At 47.8% G+C, this 23,744-nt stretch overlaps 1 protein-coding gene across 10 annotated transcripts in view; it reads left to right on the plus strand.

Moving 5' to 3' along the window:
• The window catches only part of LOC124015245 (septin-9-like), a 100,321-nt gene that overhangs the window by 64,885 nt on the left and 11,692 nt on the right, over positions 1–23,744 (plus strand). For 8 of the 10 annotated variants that reach the window (XM_046330323.1, XM_046330328.1, XM_046330324.1 and 5 more), the window contains 4 exons: positions 15,534–15,710; positions 21,806–21,934; positions 22,044–22,125; positions 22,225–22,362. In XM_046330323.1, coding sequence (XP_046186279.1) covers positions 15,534–15,710; positions 21,806–21,934; positions 22,044–22,125; positions 22,225–22,362 — 526 coding nt within the window. Of the gene's footprint in view, positions 1–13,548; positions 13,699–14,180; positions 14,339–15,533; positions 15,711–21,805; positions 21,935–22,043; positions 22,126–22,224; positions 22,363–23,744 lie in introns of those variants that run through there. The other 2 variants (XM_046330327.1, XM_046330329.1) reach the window with 2 other exon arrangements.

Raw genomic sequence — 23,744 nt, forward strand, 5'->3', positions numbered from 1 at the left:
ATTTCTGTCTTGCCCCTTCACCCTCTGAATGGCGCACACACACACACACACACAATCCATGAATCAAAATCCTTCTTTAACCTGTCTTCGTCTACGCTGATTTGATGTGGATTTAACAAGTGACATCAATAAGGGGTCATAGCTTTCACCTGGTCAGTCTCTGTCATGGAAGGAGCTGGTGCTCTTAATGTTTTGTAAACTCGGTGTATATACACATCAGGATATGTACATAATGAACTCGTACACATTGTAAATATAACATTTAAAAAAAAATAGTATTTCAGAACTTGACCTACCGCTTGCGTGTCACTACCGGGAAGAATTTACGTTCACGATCTCCCCCTGACCAATGTCATAACACCTCATTGACATGTAAATTCAACCAACCAATAGGAATACGTAAACATTGACTACATATTTCTGCGGTGTCAAGAGGAAACATAACCAACTCTGTTACAGGTGTTTAGTCCATCATTCATTATTTCACCACCGTTTTAGAGTAACAGACACTGACGTTATATTAAAGTATATTAAGCTGTAACGTGTTTACAGCTGCTGGGCTACAGTTTGTGCTGCCTGAAGGGTACCAGCCTGTTTGTGCTGCCTGAAGGGTACCAGTCTGTTTGTGCTGCCTGAAGGGTACCAGCCTGTTTGTGCTGCCTGAAGGGTACCAGCCTGTTTGTGCTGCCTGAAGGGTACCAGCCTGTTTGTGCTGCCTGAAGGGTACCAGCCTGTTTGTGCTGCCTGAAGGGTACCAGCCTGTTTGTGCTGCCTGAAGGGTACCAGCCTGTTTGTGCTGCCTGAAGGGTACCAGCCTGTTTGTGCTGCCTGAAGGGTACCAGCCTGTTTGTGCTGCCTGAAGGGTACCAGCCTGTTTGTGCTGCCTGAAGGGTACCAGCCTGTTTGTGCTGCCTGAAGGGTACCAGCCTGTTTGTGCTGCCTGAAGGGTACCAGCCTGTTTGTGCTGCCTGAAGGGTACCAGCCTGTTTGTGCTGCCTGAAGGGTACCAGCCTGTTTGTGCTGCCTGAAGGGTACCAGCCTGTTTGTGCTGCCTGAAGGGTACCAGCCTGTTTGTGCTGCCTGAAGGGTACCAGCCTGTTTGTGCCTGAAGGGTACCAGCCTGTTTGTGCTGCCTGAAGGGTACCAGCCTGTTTGTGCTGCCTGAAGGGTACCAGCCTGTTTGTGCTGCCTGAAGGGTACCAGCCTGTTTGTGCTGCCTGAAGGGTACCAGCCTGTTTGTGCTGCCTGAAGGGTACCAGCCTGTTTGTGCTGCCTGAAGGGTACCAGCCTGTTTGTGCTGCCTGAAGGGTACCAGCCTGTTTGTGCTGCCTGAAGGGTACCAGCCTGTTTGTGCTGCCTGAAGGGTACCAGCCTGTTTGTGCTGCCTGAAGGGTACCAGGTTTGTGCTGCCTGAACCCAGTCTGTTTGTGCTGCCTGAAGGGTACCAGTCTGTTTGTGCTGCCTGAAGGGTACCAGTCTGTTTGTGCTGCCTGAAGGGTACCAGTCTGTTTGTGCTGCCTGAAGGGTACCAGTCTGTTTGTGCTGCCTGAAGGGTACCAGCCTGTTTGTGCTGCCTGAAGGGTACCAGCCTGTTTGTGCTGCCTGAAGGGTACCAGCCTGTTTGTGCTGCCTGAAGGGTACCAGCCTGTTTGTGCTGCCTGAAGGGTACCAGCCTGTTTGTGCTGCCTGAAGGGTACCAGCCTGTTTGTGCTGCCTGAAGGGTACCAGCCTGTTTGTGCTGCCTGAAGGGTACCAGCCTGTTTGTGCTGCCTGAAGGGTACCAGCCTGTTTGTGCTGCCTGAAGGGTACCAGCCTGTTTGTGCTGCCTGAAGGGTACCAGCCTGTTTGTGCTGCCTGAAGGGTACCAGCCTGTTTGTGCTGCCTGAAGGGTACCAGTCTGTTTGTGCTGCCTGAAGGGTACCAGGGTCTGTTTGTGCTGCCTGAAGGGTACCAGTCTGTTTGTGCTGCCTGAAGGGTACCAGTCTGTTTGTGCTGCCTGAAGGGTACCAGTCTGTTTGTGCTGCCTGAAGGGTACCAGTCTGTTTGTGCTGCCTGAAGGGTACCAGCCTGTTTGTGCTGCCTGAAGGGTACCAGCCTGTTTGTGCTGCCTGAAGGGTACCAGCCTGTTTGTGCTGCCTGAAGGGTACCAGCCTGTTTGTGCTGCCTGAAGGGTACCAGCCTGTTTGTGCTGCCTGAAGGGTACCAGCCTGTTTGTGCTGCCTGAAGGGTACCAGTCTGTTTGTGCTGCCTGAAGGGTACCAGTCTGTTTGTGCTGCCTGAAGGGTACCAGTCTGTTTGTGCTGCCTGAAGGGTACCAGTCTGTTTGTGCCTGAAGGGTACCAGTGCTGTTTGTGCTGGGTACCAGTCTGTTTGTGCTGCCTGAAGGGTACCAGTCTGTTTGTGCTGCCTGAAGGGTACCAGTCTGTTTGTGCTGCCTGAAGGGTACCAGCCTGTTTGTGCTGCCTGAAGGGTACCAGCCTGTTTGTGCTGCCTGAAGGGTACCAGCCTGTTTGTGCTGCCTGAAGGGTACCAGCCTGTTTGTGCTGCCTGAAGGGTACCAGCCTGTTTGTGCTGCCTGAAGGGTACCAGCCTGTTTGTGCTGCCTGAAGGGTACCAGCCTGTTTGTTGAAGGGTACCAGCCTGTTTGTGCTGCCTGAAGGGTACCAGCCTGTTTGTGCTGCCTGAAGGGTACCAGCCTGTTTGTGCTGCCTGAAGGGTACCAGTCTGTTTGTGCTGCCTGAAGGGTACCAGTCTGTTTGTGCTGCCTGAAGGGTACCAGTCTGTTTGTGCTGCCTGAAGGGTACCAGTCTGTTTGTGCTGCCTGAAGGGTACCAGTCTGTTTGTGCTGCCTGAAGGGTACCAGCCTGTTTGTGCTGCCTGAAGGGTACCAGCCTGTTTGTGCTGCCTGAAGGGTACCAGCCTGTTTGTGCTGCCTGAAGGGTACCTGTTTGTGCTGCCTGAAGGGTACCAGCCTGTTTGTGCTGCCTGAAGGGTACCAGCCTGTTTGTGCTGCCTGAAGGGTACCAGCCTGTTTGTGCTGCCTGAAGGGTACCAGCCTGTTTGTGCTGCCTGAAGGGTACCAGCCTGTTTGTGCTGCCTGAAGGGTACCAGTCTGTTTGTGCTGCCTGAAGGGTACCAGCCTGTTTGTGCTGCCTGAAGGGTACCAGCCTGTTTGTGCTGCCTGAAGGGTACCAGCCTGTTTGTGCTGCCTGAAGGGTACCAGCCTGTTTGTGCTGCCTGAAGGGTACCAGCCTGTTTGTGCTGCCTGAAGGGTACCAGCCTGTTTGTGCTGCCTGAAGGGTACCAGCCTGTTTGTGCTGCCTGAAGGGTACCAGCCTGTTTGTGCTGCCTGAAGGGTACCAGCCTGTTTGTGCTGCCTGAAGGGTACCAGTCTGTTTGTGCTGCCTGAAGGGTACCAGCCTGTTTGAACCCTGTTGTGTGATCCCTCTCACGTAGAGGAGCACGGTCAGGTCGTTAACAGGGAAATGAGATCAATGTTTCTGGCCCTGTAGAAAACACTACTTAGGAGATGTGAGCAAAACAACTTGATTAATGCCCAGACATCTGTAAACCCTTTTCTCTTAAGTCTATTGAAGCCCCCTATTAATGCGCAAAGGAACATTCATTTGACTTCTTTGTTCTTGTGGTTGTTCTTGGCTCATAATTGCATATCTTCCAATAACACAATGTGTGGAAATATATAAAGGGGGTAACTGGCTAATACAACTAATTGGAGACATTTTTATGTGTAGCTAATTGCAGCACACGCAGGCACGAAATGAAACAAATATCTCGGAACGATATAACCCCACCGTATCTTCTCAGGGCACCGTATTGTCTGAGGCCTCCACTCTCGACGTAATTACATTTTCCTCTCATAAGGAAGAGTAACAGTTTTCAGCGAGGATCTAATATATTTTTTTAAACCACCCAACTTCCCACTTCATACTTGGTGGTCGTGTGACTGCCATACACCAGTTCCCCCAGTTCCCTATAATGCTGCTCTGAATGACTTCCTTTCAGTCTCTCTTCCCTTTTTCTCAGAGGCCTGTAGGGTTTTATAGTGTTGTGGTAGGTATATGACTTAAAGCAGCTGGTTCGCACACAGTGTCCGACATGGCACTCAACAACATAATAATGGCCGCACCTATGCTGGGCCTTCCTCTCCTCTCTCATAGACTCCATCTTGCTCTCTCTCTCTCGCTCTCTGTCGTTCACCTTGTCTTTGTAGCGTGGGCCTCTCTCCTCCCTTATATCATCCTCAACTGTGTTTCCTTCTCTCCGTATTTCTCACTCTGTCGCTGTATTTACAGCCTGCCTCATGTTCTCTCTCTCTGTCCATCCCTCACTCTCTCTCTCTCTCTCTCTCTGCTGCTGTATTTACAGCCTGCCTCGTGTTCTCTCTCTCTCTCCATCCCTCACTCTCTCTCTCTCTCTCTCTGCCGCTGTATTTACAGCCTGCCTCGTGTTCTCTCTCTCTCTCCATCCCTCACTCTCTCTCTCTCTCTGCCGCTGTATTTACAGCCTGCCTCATGTTCTCTCTCTCTCTCCATCCCTCACTCTCTCTCTCTCTCTCTGCCGCTGTATTTACAGCCTGCCTCATGTTCTCTCTCTCTCTCCATCCCTCACTCTCTCTCTCTCTCCATCCCTCACTCTCTCTCTCTCTCTGCCGCTGTATTTACAGCCTGCCTCATGTTCTCTCTCTCTCTCCATCCCTCACTCTCTCTCTCTCTCCATCCCTCACTCTCTCTCTCTCTCTCTCCATCCCTCACTCTCTCTCTCTCTCTCCATCCCTCACTCTCTCTCTCTCTCCATCCCTCACTTTCTCTCTCTCTCTGCCACTGTCTCTGTGGTGGGTAAAGGGGGCAGGTCATTATCTTTGTGTTCCAGAAGTTCCCGTTTGGAAAGCTGTCTTTTAACACCATCTGCTTTGGGCCGCGCAGGGCCAAAGGTCACATTCTCAGGGGGCTTGACGAGCGACGGCTGTAGTGAAAGATGAAGTGAGCCAGTAGCATTCGTCACCCACCGCCATCTGAAGCGTGTGTGAGGAGGCAGGGGGAGTGCTTCTCTCTGTGTGTGTGTGTGTGTGTGTGTGTGTGTGTGTGTGTGTGTGTGTGTGTGTGTGTGTGTGTGTGTGTGTGTGTGTGTGTGTGTGTGTGTGTGTGTGTGTGTGTGTGTGTGTGTGTGTGTGTGTGTGTGTGTGTGTGTGTGTGTGTGTGTGTGCTGTCCACCGTTCTATTCTTCAAGCCCACTGTATCGCATGCTATGGTGTTATTGCAGTAAAGTGGCACGTTGACCTCCTTAATCAGCTGGTTCCCTTTGGTTCAAAGGACGGATGAGAGATCGAGTGAGTGGGATATCCTCTTGGATGTACACTACAGGGCAGTTACGTATGTCCCCCTACTGTACCTAGCCTCAAGTCAACGGACTGTTCCAGCCTTCCATTGACCCCCAAGTTGTTGACCAACCCAAAAAATGACCACATTTATCTCAATCAAAACAGTTCACCCTTCCTGTATTATACTTACTGCTGAAATGTTTCTTCTATTCTACTGGGCCATTTACTTGATTCCCATGTTGTGTTAGTTGTTATTGCTGCGTTGTCGACGGAACCTGCACGTCAGCCTTACGTTGGACGGCGTATTCCATGTTTATCCTGTACATACCACCAGCACTTGACTTGGTCCTCTTGGGAAACAGGGCGTCCAGCATTGCTCTCCACTCTTTTGTTTCTGCTTGAGGACTTACAGTACCCAGCATGGGTTTAACCAAACAGGACGAGTGACCAGATAATCTCCGACCTTTACAATCGGAATGTTTGTACCGAATGTTTGTATGTTTGTACCGAGTTCAATCAAGTACAGGTCTAACTGACACAAAGGCCGAGGATGGAGTGTTTATTAAATAGTTTGGGGTATGGCCTCGTCTCCGAGCCACATGCCGATGACAGGTAGCCCTTTGCTGTGCAGCGGGAACCCAGAAAGGAGTTGCAATGACGGGCCTGGAGGTTATTATAGCTGGTGGTGGGGAGGTGGATGGCTGTCAAACTGATGCTGGAAAACAGGAACTGAGAGAACATTGGTAAGTTGGCATAAATGCATCCCAAGATTTACACCCCTTGGTTGAGAGAGAGGAAAGTGATAATTGCCCAAGAGTGAGCCCAGCTCGTAGGTTAAATTGCCCAAGAGTGAATCTGTAGGTTAAATTGCCCAAGAGTGAACCTGTAGGTTAAATTTGCAAACATGTGGAATGAGCATTATTGTGCCACACTTATAGGTTATAAGGTAAGCAGGTGAATGATATTCCACACAGGAAGAGCAGAACAAAACGCTATGATGATGATATATTTGTATCCATTCCCACTATGCCCAAATAATGGGAAACAGAGTGAATTGTGTTATGCTGCTTGAAGTTAAACCAGCATTCAGACCAGCCTTCCTGATTGAACTTTTGTAAATGACTACAAGACTGTACTCTGTATTCTAGAATGACTTTACAAGACTGTACTCTATGTATTCTAGAATGACTTTACAATACTGTACTCTATGTATTCTAGAATGACTTTACAATACTGTACTCTATGTATTCTAGAATGACTTTACAAGACTGTACTCTATGTATTCTAGAATGACTACAATACTGTACTCTATGTATTCTAGAATGACTTTACAAGACTGTACTCTATGTATTCTAGAATGACTTTACAATACTGTACTCTATGTATTCTAGAATGACTTTACAATACTGTACTCTATGTATTCTAGAATGACTGTACAATACTGTACTCTATGTATTCTAGAATGACTCTATAAGACTGTACTCTATGCATTCTAGAATGACTCTATAAGACTGTACTCTATGTATTCTAGAATGACTTTACAATACTGTACTCTATGTATTCTAGAATGACTTTACAATACTGTACTCTATGTATTCTAGAATGACTTTTCAAGACTGTACTCTATGTATTCTAGAATGACTTTACAATACTGTACTCTATGTATTCTAGAATGACTTTACAATACTGTACTCTATGTATTCTAGAATGACTGTACAATACTGTACTCTATGTATTCTAGAATGACTCTATAAGACTGTACTCTATGCATTCTAGAATGACTTTACAATACTGTACTCTATGTATTCTAGAATTACTTTACAATACTGTACTCTATGTATTCTAGAATGACTGTACAATAATGTACTCTATGTATTCTAGAATGACTCTATAAGACTGTACTCTATGCATTCTAGAATGACTTTACAATACTGTACTCTATGTATTCTAGAATGACTTTACAATACTGTACTCTATGTATTCTAGAATGACTGTACAATACTGTACTCTATGTATTCTAGAATGACTTTACAAGCCTGTACTCTATGTATTCTAGAATGACTTTACAATACTGTACTCTATGTATTCTAGAATGACTTTACAATACTGTACTCTATGTATTCTAGAATGACTGTACAATACTGTACTCTATGTATTCTAGAATGACTCTATAAGACTGTACTCTATGCATTCTAGAATGACTCTATAAGACTGTACTCTATGCATTCTAGAATGACTTTACAATACTGTACTCTATGTATTCTAGAATGACTTTACAATACTGTACTCTATGTATTCTAGAATGACTGTACAATACTGTACTCTATGTATTCTAGAATGACTCTATAAGACTGTACTCTATGCATTCTAGAATGACTTTACAATACTGTACTCTATGTATTCTAGAATGACTTTACAATACTGTACTCTATGTATTCTAGAATGACTGTACAATACTGTACTCTATGTATTCTAGAATGACTTTACAAGACTGTACTCTATGTATTCTAGAATGACTTTACAAGACTGTACTCTATGTATTCTAGAATGACTTTACAAGACTGTATTCTATGTATTCTAGAATGACTGTACAATACTGTACTCTATGTATTCTAGAATGACTTTACAAGACTGTACTCTATGTATTCTAGAATGACTTTACAATACTGTACACTATGTATTCTAGAATGACTTTACAAGACTGTACTCTATGTATTCTAGAATGCCTCTTGCATGCGTGTCTTGTACAGTAAGCTATACAGAGGAGGAGTTGCTCTCATTGCAATAGTCACTATTGCTCTATGTCCAATAGTAGGATCCGGGGGCCATCCTGCCGTGCCCGTCCGCCAGCCCTCTCCCACACTGCCCTGTGTAATCCTACCATCCACATATCTGCTCAAGAGAGCAGAAGGCATGAAACTTAACGATCGCTTCATCTCCTGTAAAAAAGGGGGAAGAGGGAGTGAGTGAGAGAGATGGGGGGGGGTGACCATTTGGTTGGTGCTGGGCTGAGACCCTAGCCTGATCAAAGATCTGTTTGTGTAGTCTTGCCAACTCCAAGTCCTGGTGTGACAATTGACACAAATGGAGTTGGCAAGACGGAACAAACAGATCTGGGACCAGGCTACTGGGACACAAGGTCACCCCCTAGGAACTGGGACTTTAAAAAGAGCAGACCGTGTTGTTAAGTGGATCAGTAACGGTGTGTGACCAAGAAGCAGAGGATGCCGATGCTTCCTCCCAAAGCCCAAACGGAGAGGCATGACATCCTTGGCATCCATGTGCTAAAGGGTTGAAGAGAAGACTGTCTCTTATCCCAGCCATGCAAATAGGATCTGTCACAATGTGTGTTGCACCAATTATGAGGAAGCAGCTTAACTGTTGTGATCTCCTCAGAAGTCCAGAGACCTTGAAACTGGATTGGATGACTGGTGCTGGAGTTCTCATTCTTTATGACCCGTTGTCTTGTGAAGAAACGAGGACCAGACCAGTCCCGGATGGACCAGCTCAATCATTGACTGCACAATTCAAACCGCGTGGCCCAACATCAGGCCAAGTTACTCGTTGTGCATGAGATGAATGAGATGAATGAGATGAATGATTGTCATGGTCTCGCTCACCCATGTTTCCCTTCTCTGTGGTGTCCGGAGTTCGTGAATCGGGCCTCAAAGAACGGAGAAGAAGAAAAACACAACAGAAAGGCAGCTAAAGAGGTTGTGGCTTAAATTGGAAAGGTTCTGACAGTTAGCACGTTTTGAATAAGGTTCCGCCAAATTGCATTATTTAATATATCGAAACCAAAACAAACCGAAAGCACATCTCTCCGCAGACAACCAACCTATTGTCTCATAACTCTACAAACATGTTTGAATGAAATTCATAATATGAATTACACTCCTTGAATATTGTATTTGGGTCAGAATGTGCCGGATATTATGAATGTCAGAATGAAAGCAGAACAGTGTTTGGTTATGGCTGCATGTAAATCAGTAAGGGATCCTCCGGTGCAGACTGGGCGGATTGTATCTGAATGGGATGTGGGAGAGATTCCTGGAGAGAGAGAGAGGGGGGAACATTCCTTTGGGAACGCCGTGTAGGCTGGCCAGGAGCACCGGGTGGGCACAGGGTGCATGTTGGGTAAGGGGATTGCTTTTCAACGAGGAGAATTCGAATTTCAGTTTACTGACTGAATCGGAATTGACAACCAAGCCTTGAGGGGAGTGGGGAATGTGGTGGCTATGCTTTTTAAGATGGTTTGTGGTTCGATACGCTATATAGTAGTACTAGTGCAACACTGCTGTCAGCTGGCATGATGTACACAATCCCCCAAATTCCCAGTCAAAGGTCTTGAAATGGTCCGTGTAGCTGTCATTTGAAATGAATCAGAAATGCTTTTCTCTTCTTTCTTCTCTTCTTTTTTAACATGTTGACTTTTCATAGTCTTCAGGTGGCGTACGAGCTGATACATTTCTCATTGATGTCTCTTTCGCTCTCTCGTCTAGGCCTCTTCCGTTGTGTCTCCACTGACAAACAGGAAACCGTCAATCTACCGCCGAGCCTGAAACCTCACGTGTGGGGTGGAGCGATGTAGCTCGTGCTCAATCTTCACAATCTTCTATGAGCCCGCATTCATTCTACATGGCAGTAGAGAGGTTAGATGTGGCACGCAGACACGGGTGCTATCCAGATACCATAACCGCCACCAATGCAGTCCCCTATGAGACGGCGTAGCGTAACTAGCCTTCAGCATTCAGATCTCAACCGCTTTCGTTACACAAGATAATTCAACTTCGAAACATCTTATTTCCACCCTTGTTCGTTCATGTCTTTTTAAATAGAATCCGCCTCATTTGACCAAGGTGCTGGGAGTCCACACGGTCCCCATTGATCAAGGATGAGTGTCCACACGGTCCCCATTGATCAAGGATGAGTGTCCACACGGTCCCCATTGATCTAGGATGAGTGTCCACACGGTCCCCATTGATCTAGGATGAGTGTCCACATGGTCCCCATTGATCTAGGATGAGTGTAACGAACCAGTGGTTCCCAATGGAGCAAATCTAGATGTGGAGTCTGGAAACAGCAGCTGTTAGGGTCTCATCCATCCATTTGATTCATTCATCCATGCAAGGAAAGCAGCTCCACATGCTTTCCCTTAACACTTAAATCTCTTGTCACACTCAAGTCAGAAATGTCAGTTAGCCTTTTTTTCAACCCCAGTCGTAACAGTTGTCTGTTTTCGGAGTTCTGGTAAACACTGTGTTTGGTAGTCAGTTTGAAGTGTTAATACGTGGAACAAATACTTTGATGTTGTGTTTGAGGGGTTCATTCTGGGGTCAGCTTGGCACGTGTTTTTACCGGTCAAACATCTCATTGCGTTTGGATAAGCAACAGCTGCTTTGTTGGGCTTAGGGGCCCTTCGTCTTCAGTTTGGATGCAACATGTATTGAAGGGGCTTTCGCATCAAATTAGGGTCATTAGCGTGAGTTAAGTTTAGAATGTGTAGTAGTCACAGTTTCACTGGTCCGTTTTAATCAGGTGACTCAGCCAGAGACCCAGCAGGCTTCAGAAGGCTGCCAGTGCTCTGTAGAACAATGTTTACGCCTGGCCGCTATTCTGACTCATAAAAGGAAGGCAAAGGCTTTCTATAAAAGCCTGGATCCTCAAACCCCAATGTTGTTTTTCTTGTAGCTCATAAATGAGGAGGAAGGGTCCTTGGAAGGTGAAATGTTTCTGACTAGGCCTACGGCCAGACTAGGCTAGAGACGAGAAGCGGACATTAATTCCATTCCTTTACTTTAGATTTGTGTGTATTGTTGGGAAATTGTTAGATATTGCCTTGTTAGATAATACCGCACTGCTGTAGCTCGAAACACAAGCATTTCGCGACACCCACAATAACATGTGTATTTGACCCAATAAAATCAGATTTGATCAGTGGTCACTGTCACTGAGAGTGAAACTGATCTCATCTGTTGTGCCAGTCAAACAGGAACAAAGAATTCAGACAGCAGATTCTCAGGCCTGAGTAATGTAACTGCCTTCAGCACCCATTTTCTCCTTTCTCTCTCTCTCTGTGTGTGTGTGTGTGTGTGTGTGTGTGTGTGTGTGTGTGTGTGTGTGTGTGTGTGTGTGTGTGTGTGTGTGTGTGTGTGTGTGTGTGTGTGTGTGTGTGTGTGTGTGTGTGTGTGTGTGTGTGTGTGTGTACACAGACGTTACCCACCAGATGGCACAGGGGGAGCTGGCATTGTGGTACCCAGGGGTGGGATGGCTCATAGATATATGAGATATATATGCCACCAGTGCCGGTTTGTATCCTGTCTCTTTCTTAGAGAGGCTGCTTCCTGCACTTCCTTACTCTTATTTTACCAGATAAGTTGACTGTACACATCTAATTTATGGCAATGACCTGGGGAATAGTTACAGGGGAGAAGAAGGGGATGAATGAGCCAATTGGAAGCTAGGGATGATTAGGTGGCCATGATGGTATGAGGGTCAGATTGTGAATTTAGCCAGGACACCGGGGTTAACACCCCTACTCTTACGATAAGTACCATGGGCTCTTTAGTGACCACAGAGAGCCAGGACACCGGGGTTAACACGTCTACTCTTACGATAAGTACCATGGGCTCTTTAATGACCACAGAGAGTCTTTATTTAAGACAGCACCCTACACAGGGCAATCTCTCCAATCACTTCCCTGGGGTATTGGGATATACATTTTTGGGGGGACCAGAGGAAAGAGGGCCTCCTACTGGCCCTCCAACACCACTTCTAGCAGCATCTGGTCTCCCATCCAGGTCCCGACCAGAACCAACCCTGTTTAGCTTCAGAGGCAAACCAGCAATGGTAGGCAGGTAGGCAGGCAGGCAGGCAGGTAGGCAGGCAGGCAGGCAGGCAGGCAGGCAGGCAGGCAGGCAGGCAGGCAGGCAGGCAGGCAGGCAGGCAGGCAGGCAGGCAGGCAGGCAGGCAGGCAGGCAGGCAGGCAGGCAGGCAGGCAGGCAGGCAGGCAGGCAGGCAGGCAGGCAGGCAGGCAGGGAGGCAGGCAGGCAGGGGGAGGCAGGTAGGCAGGCAGGCAGGCAGGCAGGCAGGCAGGCAGGCAGGCAGGTAGGTAGGCAGGCAGGTAGGCAGGCAGGTAGGCAGGGAGGCGCCACAACATCAACAAAGGCCCCGTACATGCCACTGTGTCATGCTTTTCCTCCCCCTTTAACATCAGATGAGCACTCTGTGTGTACTTCTACATCTTATTCCCACTACAGGGGATTGTCTGTTCAACAGGGATAGCAGCACCGCACATCTGCTCTTACATACAGTAGGGGCGGTTTCATCCAACCAAAGGGTTCACATTTCCCCATTTGATCGAATGTTTCATGTGAGCTTAATGAAGGCGCGTAAAGAAGTTGAAGAGTGCTGAGTGTTGAGGGAACATAAAAACCAAACCCAGTACTCTGACGGTGGTGTGTGTTGATTGATGACGGTAAAGAGGCGCGGCTTTTCCGTCTATGAAGTTCATGTTCCCAGGACGTTTCAGCCAAGCCGCTCTGCGGTGTCTTAGCCTCCATCAATCACCACAGGGTCTGGGAAACCGAAGGTCGAGACTGCAGCTCCACACAGATGCCGGCTAGTGAAGGTGTGGTCCATCCTCACCGGCACCACCTACTCATTCCCTTCTATTGTGTCGTCTCGCTCGGACTATTAGTGGAGAAGAAACGGGCATTCCGTTCAGAGATTCCCAGGCATTCCGATTATTCTACTGGGAGTCCTACACTCTGTCTGGGGTGTGGGTTTTTGAAGGGTGTGTGGGTGGGAAGTGTGTGTAGGTGACGTATGCGTGTGTGGTAGTTACTGGGCGAGGGTCCCGTTTGGCACTGAAATTCTAGCTCCGATAGACCAGTTGGGAACACTGTTTATGAAAAGTTTATTAGCAGCACTTTTCCCGGGGCTTCCGTGTGGAAAGTCTAGTAGTTCCCAGTCCAAATAAACGAAAGCTCCTGCTGTAATGGTTCCACAGCATGCTTACGCATTGTGCAGAAAGCCAATGGAGAAGTTTCTACACGTGACATTGAATTTAGTGTCAGATCGGAGGCGGCGTGTTTTATGGGCACGCTCACAATTGTCGTTGTCAGACAGGGACAGGAAATGAGGCGCAGTGTGACAATGACTTCCGGTGTGCAAGGTGGAACCAAACGCAAGGCTTGAGTCATCAGGCCCGGCGAGCTAAAGCGAGAGGATGTGGATGCTCGTGTGATGACCAGGAAACCCAGAGACTGCGCTGAAGATTCCGCTGTAGAGACAGACGTGGCTGTTGATGCTCAACCCATATTCATCAGGTCAACGGGCACACCGCGACGAGGGGCAGGGTGAGGTGGTTACAATGACCTGTCACAGGCCGCTAGAGCTGACGTTGTCAAACCCGAAAGGGAGTCCCACTTTCTCTCCTGCTGTGAGTGCATGGACACAACCCCCTTATCTGGGGCACGTTGAGAGTGGTCCGTGTTTACAGGATATGGACTTTTTGTCTTGAGGTTTGTCTGTGGATCTTCTGATCGCATGTTTGAACTAATTCACAGCTATTTTGCTGGCTGTGATTACGCCTCTGTCTGTGGTTTTGGAGTGTCTGTAAACCTCGAGCAGTAGATGATACCAGAGCACGCTGTCAAAAGGGAAAAACACCCAACTGTCTCCTCCCACCACGCCGGGGCTAACGTTGTGTGTGTGCGTGTGTGTGTGTGCGTGTGCGTGTGCGTGTGCGTGTGCGTGTGTGTGTGTGTGCGTGTGTGTGTGCGTGTGTGTGTGTGTGTGTGTGTGTGTGTGTGTGTGCGTGCGTGCGTGCGACAGTTGAAAGTAGCTTGTTGTCTGTTCAGTAGGCTCGTCCAGACACTGCTTTGGCAGTTAGCCTTGCTACGATAGGCAGTCATACCTTCTCTTCAACGACTTTGGATTATCTGAGGTCCACTTCACTGTACTTTTCATCTACCTGCCTCCCAGTCACTCACTCAGGTGAGTGGTAACTTGTAACTGCTACTATTCTACAACACGAGTCTGTGTACTTTTTTGTTTTGTAGTTTGAAATATTGTGAGCACTACATCCACTTTACAGCTGCAGCTTGCCACCACTGTTCACCACAACACACACATGTACGTCTTCAGATTCATGTGACGTAGGGGAGCGGATGTGTTTTTGTCCACTGTTCTGTGTGTAATTTATTGGGCTGTAGTCTATAGGTTGTTGGCCGCATCACTCAGTTTGAGTCCTCGGGGATCCGGGTTTGACAGTTGGGTGTGGACGGAGACGGGGGGGGTGTTCTGAGTCATTTCATACAGTGTTGGTGTATGCAGTGTTGGTGTATGCAGTGTTGGTGTATGCAGTGTTGGTGTATGCAGTGTTGGTGCATGCAGTGTTGGTGCATGCAGTGTTGGTGCATGCAGTGTTGGTGTATGTAGTGTTGGTGTATGCAGTGTTGGTGCATGCAGTGTTGGTGCATGCAGTGTTGGTGCATGCAGTGTTGGTGTATGCAGTGTTGGTGCAGTGTTGGTGCATGCAGTGTTGGTGCATGCAGTGTTGGTGTATGCAGTGTTGGTGCATGCAGTGTTGGTGTATGTAGTGTTGGTGTATGCAGTGTTGGTGCATGCAGTGTTGGTGCATGCAGTGTTGGTGCATGCAGTGTTGGTGCATGCAGTGTTGGTGCATGCAGTGTTGGTGCATGCAGTGTTGGTGTATGCAGTGTTGGTGCATGCAGTGTTGGTGCATGCAGTGTTGGTGTATGCAGTGTTGGTGTATGCAGTGTTGGTGTATGAGTATCTTTTCCTGTGGCTACAGTTGGACTCTTGATAAGAGTCTGAGTTATTGTGTGAGGTGAGGTGTTAACCGTCATACCCAGAGCATGTTATTCACCAAACACGCCACTACCGTTGTGTAGAATCAGTTTGATAAGTTACATTTGTCCGGTGTTTTGGGTTCAGTACAGTTTGATATAACCAGCTGGAATTCAGTGAACTGTCGTGATATCTACTCATTGATCAGCAGCTACAGTGATGAGTGAGATGGAACTCCCCTATATAAAATGTTCCATGCTGAACACTGATATCTCTCTCTCTCTCTCTCTCTCTCTCTCTCTCTCTCTCTCTCTCTCTCTCTCTCTCTCTCTCTCTCTCTCTCTCTCTCTCTCTCTCTCTCTCTCTCACACATCATCAGGGTCAGAGGTCAAGCCGAGCCACAGCAACATGTCCACACCGCCGCACCCGCAACCCCCTGCCAAGGGAGCGTCACATGGCGCTGGTGACTTCAGCTACGTGGGCATCGATGCCATCCTGGAGCAGATGAGGAGGAAGGCCATGAAACAGGGCTTTGAGCTCAACATCATGATCGTCGGTGAGTGGTGTTAAACAGTGAACACACACAAGCAAAACACACGCGCGTGCAACACACACCCTTTTGAGATCATGGATGTGAGTGAATGGTTTTAAACACACACACACACACACACACACACACACACACACACACACACACACACACACACACACACACACACACACACACACACACACACACACACACACACACACACACACACACACACACACACACACACACACACACACACGTCCTCACCATCACATCCTCACCATCACATCTGTTACATCCACCCATCCCCAGAGAGAGAGACTTTCTTTTCTAAACACTGCATTTTAAATGAGATTGGTACACACTACACATAGTGGCATGCATCCTTCAGTACAAAAGAAAGCGGTCAGGCAGAGAGATGAGGGAGTAATGATGCCCATTAATGGTGAAGAGCTCTAGCACACACACCACTCTGCCCTCGGCTCACCACAGCTCGCGCGTCTCTCAGTCACCAGATCTCAACCGAATTGAACAGTGGCGCCTGAGACGGCGCTTTCCATCAACAAAACACCAAATTATGGAATTTCCAGTGGAAAACTGGTGTCGCATCCCTCCAACAGAGTTCCAGACACTTGTAGAATTTATGTGAAGGTGCATTGAAGCTGATGTGGCTCATGGTGGCCCAACGCCCTATTAAGACACTTTATGTTGGTGTTTCCTTTATTTTGACAGTCACCTGTACTTTACCACGGTGAGAAATCAAATCAAATCAAATCAAATTTTATTTGTCACATACACATGGTTAGCAGATGTTAATGCGAGTGTAGCGAAATGCTTGTGCTTCTAGTTCCGACAATGCAGTGATAACCAACAAGTAATCTAACTAACAATTCCAAAACTACTGTCTTATACACAGTGTAAGGGGATAAGGAACATGTACATAAGGATATATGAATGAGTGATGGTACAGAGCAGCATACAGTAGATGGTATCGAGTACAGTATATACATATGAGATGAGTGTGTAGACAAAGTAAACAAAGTGGCATAGTTAAAGTGGCTAGTGATACATGTGTTACATAAGGATGCAGTCGATGTTGTAGAGTACAGTATATACATATGCATATGAGATGAATAATGTAGGGTAAGTAACATTATATAAGGTAGCATTGTTTAAAGTGGCTAGTGATATATTTACATCATTTCCCATCAATTCCCATTATTAAAATGGCTGGAGTTGGGTCAGTGTCAATGACAGTGTGTTGGCAGCAGCCACTCAATGTTAGTGGTGGCTATTTAACAGTCTGATGGCCTTGAGATAGAAGCTGTTTTTCAGTCTCTCGGTCCCAGCTTTGATGCACCTGTACTGACCTCGCCTTCTGGATGATAGCGGGGTGAACAGGCAGTGGTTCGGTGGTTGATGTCCTTGATGCTCTTTATGGCCTTCCTGTAACAACGGGTGGTGTAGGTGTCCTGGAGGGCAGGTAGTTTGCCCCGGTGATGCGTTGTGCAGTCCTCACTACCCTCTGGAGAGCCTTACGGTTGAGGGCGGAGCAGTTGCCGTACCAGGCGGTGATACAGCCCGCCAGGATGCTCTCGATTGTGCATCTGTAGAAGTTTGTGAGTGCTTTTGGTGACAAGCCGAATTTCTTCAGCCTCCTGAGGTTGAATAGGCGCTGCTGCGCCTTCTTCACGACGCTGTCAGTGTGAGTGGACCAATTCAGTTTGTCTGTGATGTGTATGCCGAGGAACTTAAAACTAGCTACCCTCTCCACTACTGTTCCATCGATGTGGATAGGGGGTGTTCCCTCTGCTGTTTCCTGAAGTCCACAATCATCTCCTTAGTTTTGTTGACGTTGAGTGTGAGGTTATTTTCCTGACACCACACTCCAAGGGCCCTCACCTCCTCCCTGTAGGCCGTCTCGTCGTTGTTGGTAATCAAGCCTACCACTGTTGTGTCGTCCGCAAACTTGATGATTGAGTTGGAGCGTGCGTGGCCACGCAGTCGTGGGTGAACAGGGAGTACAGGAGAGGGCTCAGAACGCACCTTGTGGGGCCCCGTGTTGAGGATCAGCGGGGAGGAGATGTTGTTGCCTACCCTCACCACCTGGGGGCGGCCCGTCAGGAAGTCCAGTACCCAGTTGCACAGGGCCGGGTCGAGACCCAGGGTCTCGAGCTTGATGACGAGCTTGGAGGGTACTATGGTGTTGAATGCCGAGCTGTAGTCGATGAACAGCATTCTCACATAGGTATTCCTCTTGTCCAGGTGGGTTAGGGCAGTGTGCAGTGTGGTTGAGATTGCATCGTCTGTGGACCTATTTGGGCGGTAAGCAAATTGGAGTGGGTCTAGGGTGTCAGGTAGGGTGGAGGTGATATGGTCCTTGACTAGTCTCTCAAAGCACTTCATGATGACGGAAGTGAGTGCTACGGGGCGGTAGTCGTTTAGCTCAGTTACCTTAGCTTTCTTGGGAACAGGAACAATGGTGGCCCTCTTGAAGCATGTGGGAACAGCAGACTGGTATAGGGATTGATTGAATATGTCCGTAAAACACCGGCCAGCTGGTCTGTGCATGCTCGGAGGGCGCGGCTGGGGATGCCGTCTGGGCCTGCAGCCTTGCGAGGGTTAACACGTTTAAATGTCTTACTCACCTCGGCTGCAGTGAAGGAGAGACTGCATGTTTCCGTTGCAGGCCGTGTCAGTGGCACTGTATTGTCCTCAAAGCGGGCAAAAAAGTTATTTAGTCTGCCTGGGAGCAAGACATCCTGGTCCGTGACTGGGCTGGATTTCATCTTGTAGTCCGTGATTGACTGTAGACCCTGCCACATGCCTCTTGTGTCTGAGCCATTGAATTGACTGAAGTGACTGAAGCTACGAAGAGCATGTTGAAGGACCTCGAGTCTCTCTCTTCCCTGCTTAGATGTCTCTGTGTTTGCGTGGCTGTCGGAGGGGATGGTGGTAGAGTAGAGCGGGGAGACACACACACACACACAGTATGTTTGTATAGGAGCCCTGCGGGAGTGTGTTTTGTATACATACTAGCTGTCATAGTGGTTCATTGGAACGTTTTTGTTTAAAATAAAGGTGGCATCTCAAGGTACCAAGTCAACGAAGAGCCATCTGGGCAAAGGTCAAAAACTGTTACTTTCTCTCATGGCCATCATGTAGGAAGATCAATTCAATAAAAACATATCTTTTTATGGCAGACTTCCATGTTCTCTGACTAGGGTATATCTTTCTCTTGTCGGCAGGTCGTCATTGATATGCATCTCAATCCTCATAGTTGTTTTTCGGGCAAATTGCAGCATTCAGTCAGCGCTTACGTCAGAGACGTCAGGAACGTGTGTCCACTTGAAGTGGAGTGGTAATGTCGGAGAAAGGCAGACCTCTAGTGAATGGGATAGTTTATGAGCAAAGGGTATGTTGTGCAAATAGTGTGCATACAGTGGGGAGAATAAGTATTTGATACACTGCCGATTTTGCAGGTTTTCCTACTTACAAAGCATGGAGAGGTCTGTGATTTTTATCATAGGTACACTACAACTGTGAGGGACGGAATCTAAAACAAAAATCTAGAAAATCACATTGTATGATTTTTAAGTAATTCATTTGCATTTTATTGCCTGACATAAGTATTTGATCACCTACCAACCAGTAAGAATTCCGGCTCTCACAGACCTGTTAGTTTTTCTTTAAGAAGCCCTCCTGTTCTCCACTCATTACCTGTATTAACTGCACCTGTTTGAACCCGTTACCTGTATAAAAGACACCTGTCCACACACTCAATCAAACAGACTCCAACCTCTCCACAATGGATGGCCAAAACCAGAAAGCTGTGTAAGGACAGGACCTGGTCAATGACCTGAAGAGAGCTGGGACCACAGTCTCAAAGAAAACCATTAGTAACACACTACGCCGTCATGGATTAAAATCCTGCAGCGCACGCAAGTTCCCCCTGCTCAAGCCAGCGCATGTCCAGACCTGTCTGAACTTTGCCAATGACCATCTGGATGATCCAGAATAGGAATGGGAGAAGGTCATGTGGTCAGATGAGACAAAAATAGTTTGTCTCGTCAGTTTTTTGGTCTAAACTCCACTCTCCGTGTTTGGAGGAAGAAGAAGGATGAGTACAACCCCAAGAACACCATCCCAACCGTGGAGCATGGAGGTGGAAACATCATTCTTTGGGGATGCTTTTCTGCAAAGGGGACAGGACGACTGCACCGTATTGAGAGGAGGATGGATGGGGCCGTGTATCGCGGGAATTTGGCCAACAACCTCCTTCCCTCAGTAAGAGCATTGGAGATGGGTCGTGGCTGGGTCTTCCAGCATGACAACGACCCGAAACACACAGCCAGGGCAACTAAGGAGTGGCTCCATAAGAAGCATCTCAAGGTCCTGGAGTGGCCTAGCCAGTCTCCAGACCTGAACCCAATAGAAAATCTTTGGAGGGAGCTGAAAGTCCGTACTGCCCAGCGACAGCCCCGAAACCTGAAGGATCGGGAGAAGGTCTGTATGGAGGAGTGGGCCAAAATCCCTGCTGCAGTGTGTGCAAACCTGGTCAAGAACTACAGGGAACGTATGATCTCTGTAATTGCAAACAGGTTTCTGTACCAAATATTAAGTTCTGCTTTTCTGATGTATCAAATACTTATGTCATGCAATAAAATGCTAATGAATTACTTAAAAATCATACAATGTGGTTTTCTGGATTTTTGTTTTAGATTCCGCCTCACAGTTGAAGTGTATCTATGATAAAAATGACAGACTCCTACATGCTTTGTAAGTAGGAAAACCTGCAAAATCGTCAGTGTATCAAATACTTGTTCTCCCCACTGTACATGTTATAGTGGCTATTGGTGGGGGGGGGCAAGACAGAGTTTGACACAGCAGCAGTACTCTCTGTCCCTCTCTAAAGGCATTGTGTGAAAGGTCAGTGGAGATGTAACTCAGACTCGTAAGGCCTCTCTGTGAGATGTATGACCCTAATCCCAGCCCTAAAGCCCCTTAGACCGCAGCAGTGTCCCCGATGCGTAAAGGTTAATGAAGCTGGCACGGCTGGGCTGCCGATGCCTGCTGCTAATGGATGCCTATGGGGAGATGGTGGAATCAATCAAATGTATTTATAAAGCTCTTTTTACATCAGCAGTTGTCACAACTAAAACAGCAAGCAATGCAGATGTAGAAGCACAGTGGCTAGGAAAAACTCCCTAGAAAGGCAGGAACCTAGAGAGGAACCAGGCTCTGAGGGGTGGCCAGTCCTCTTCTGGGTCCTGGTGAGGAGTGTGTGGCCCTACAGCAAGCTGGAATGGCCCTACAGCAGGCTGTAATGACCCTACAGCAGGCTGTAATGACCCTACAGCAGGCTGTAATGACCCTACAGCAGGCTGTAATGACCCTACAGCAGGCTGGCTGAAAATGACCCTACAGCAGGCTGTAATGACCCTACAGCAGGCTGTAATGACCCTACAGCAGGCTGTAATGACCCTACAGCAGGCTGAAATGACCCTACAGCAGGCTGTAATGACCCTACAGCAGGCTGTAATGACCCTACAGCAGGCTGAAATGACCCTACAGCAGGCTGTAATGACCCTACAGCAGGCTGTAATGACCCTACAGCAGGCTGAAATGACCCTACAGCAGGCTGAAATGACCCTACAGCAGGCTGTAATGACCCTACAGCAAGCTGTAATGACCCTACAGCAGGCTGTAATGACCCTACAGCAGGCTGTAATGACCCTACAGCAGGCTGTAATTACCCTACAGCAGGCTGAAATGACCCTACAGCAGGCTGTAATGACCCTACAGCAGGCTGTAATGACCCTACAGCAGGCTGAAATGACCCTACAGCAGGCTGAAATGACCCTACAGCAGGCTGTAATGGCCCTACAGCAGGCTGGAATGACCCTACAGCAGGCTGGAATGGCCCTACAGCAGGCTGGAATGACCCTACAGCAGGCTCGAATGTTTCACGTCTTTCACAATTTGTGTGCAATCTGTTCAGAGTCAGGAAAGCTATTGCACATTCACGACAGGTGAGAAGAGCCTCATGGTTGAGGAGAAGCCCCTCTCTGTTTGTGTGTCCAGACCTATAGTTCACCCCCTGTGTTGGTCTCTAACAGGTCAGAGTGGTCTGGGGAAGTCGACCCTGATGAACACCCTGTTCAAGTCTAAGGTCAGCAGGAAGTCTGTGGTGTCCACCCCCGAGGAGAGGATCCCCAAGACCATCGAGATCAAGTCCATCAGCCACGGTAACACACACACAAACACACACACATACGGTTCTGTGGTGTGGTAATCAGTATACATTTAACAATGTAATACATGTCATGGATTTCTCCTGTGTCTCTCTCTGTCTAGACATCGAAGAGAAGGGCGTGAGGATGAAACTAACGGTAATCGACACTCCCGGCTTTGGGGACCACATCAACAACGAGAACTGGTGAGTTGTAGTTTTCTTTTTTAATCCCTACCACAGAGTGAATGACTGGGTCGTCGCCTGTTTGTGAACTCCATTTCCCATGTGACCCCCCCCCATCAGCTGGCAGCCAATCATGAAGTTCATCAACGACCAGTATGAGCAGTACCTACAGGAGGAGATCAACATCAACAGGAAGAAGAGGATCCCAGACTCACGGGTTCACTGCTGCATGTACTTCATACCACCTACTGGACACTGGTGAGTTATGGACACACACTCTCTCTCTCTCTCTCTCTCTCTCTCTCTCTCTCTCTCTCTCTCTCTCTCTCTCTCTCTCTCTGTCTCTGTCTCTGTCTCTGTCTCTGTCTCTGTCTCTGTCTCTGTCTCTGTCTCTGTCTCTGTCTCTGTCTCTGTCTCTGTCTCTGTCTCTGTCTCTGTCTCTGTCTCTGTCTCTGTCTCTGTCTCTGTCTCTGTCTCTCTCTCTCTCTCTCTCTCTCTCTCTCTCTCTCTCTCTCTCTCTCTCTCTCTCTCTCTGTCTCTGTCTCTGTCTCTGTCTCTGTCTCTGTCTCTGTCTCTGTCTCTGTCTCTGTCTCTGTCTCTGTCTCTGTCTCTGTCTCTCTCTCTCTCTCTCTCTCTCTCTCTCTCTCTCTCTCTCTCTCTCTCTCTCTCTCACTCTCTCTCTGTCTCTGTCTCTGTCTCTGTCTCTGTCTCTGTCTCTGTCTCTGTCTCTGTCTCTGTCTCTGTCTCTGTCTCTGTCTCTGTCTCTGTCTCTGTCTCTGTCTCTGTCTCTGTCTCTGTCTCTGTCTCTGTCTCTGTCTCTGTCTCTCTCTGTCTCTGTCTCTGTCTCTGTCTCTGTCTCTCTCTCTCTCTCTCTCTCTCTCTCTCTCTCTCTCTCTCTCTCACTCTCACTCTCACTCTCTCACACTTCACCACTTCCTCTAGTCTGCCCCCCTTTTCTCTCGACCGCTTGTAGACGTCATCTTGTCCACCGAGACTCAGAGGTATCGCTTTGGGAATCAGCTTTCACAAAGACTCAGATGCTATAGTACCCAATCGTATAGACTGTGAAAGCAAAACAATGAGTGGCAGGGAGACTAAGACCATGTATGTACAACAAAGCGTTTAGGATACATTTGTGTATTTGACCAGGAACCGCGGCCGTGGCAAATTTTAGAGAATTACTTCATATTAACTAACTGAAATATAAACATCAAAATCCTCGACATTCATGCAAAGTTCAAAGCATTTTATTGTAGTCGACGCGGGGAAGTCGTTAAGTGGCTTCAGTCTGTCTCAGAGCATGTGAAGATTCTGCCAAGGTCCTGCAGTCTTCTAGATGTGTATGCATTACTAATAGAATCGTCTTTAAACGCCCAGGTGGTGGCTGTTTGCCCATTAGTTATTCTCAGGAGTGTATTGAGTGTGTGTATCCCACTGTTTGACACACTCTCTCACCTCCTTGTGACACCACAGCTGCATTGTGTGTGTGTGTGGCAGCTCTACAGTCAGTGCATTGTCCAGACCCTCTTTCGCAAAGCACGAGCTTAGGCTTTTTCCCTCGTTCTCTCTCGTCCCAAAAGCTCAAATGCCTCTCTTCTCCTGCCAGTCCCCTCCCTCTCTAACCCCCTTGACCTCGAGTG

This window comes from Oncorhynchus gorbuscha, linkage group LG26, assembly GCF_021184085.1.
Source record: "Oncorhynchus gorbuscha isolate QuinsamMale2020 ecotype Even-year linkage group LG26, OgorEven_v1.0, whole genome shotgun sequence".
Classification (NCBI taxonomy): domain Eukaryota; kingdom Metazoa; phylum Chordata; class Actinopteri; order Salmoniformes; family Salmonidae; genus Oncorhynchus; species Oncorhynchus gorbuscha.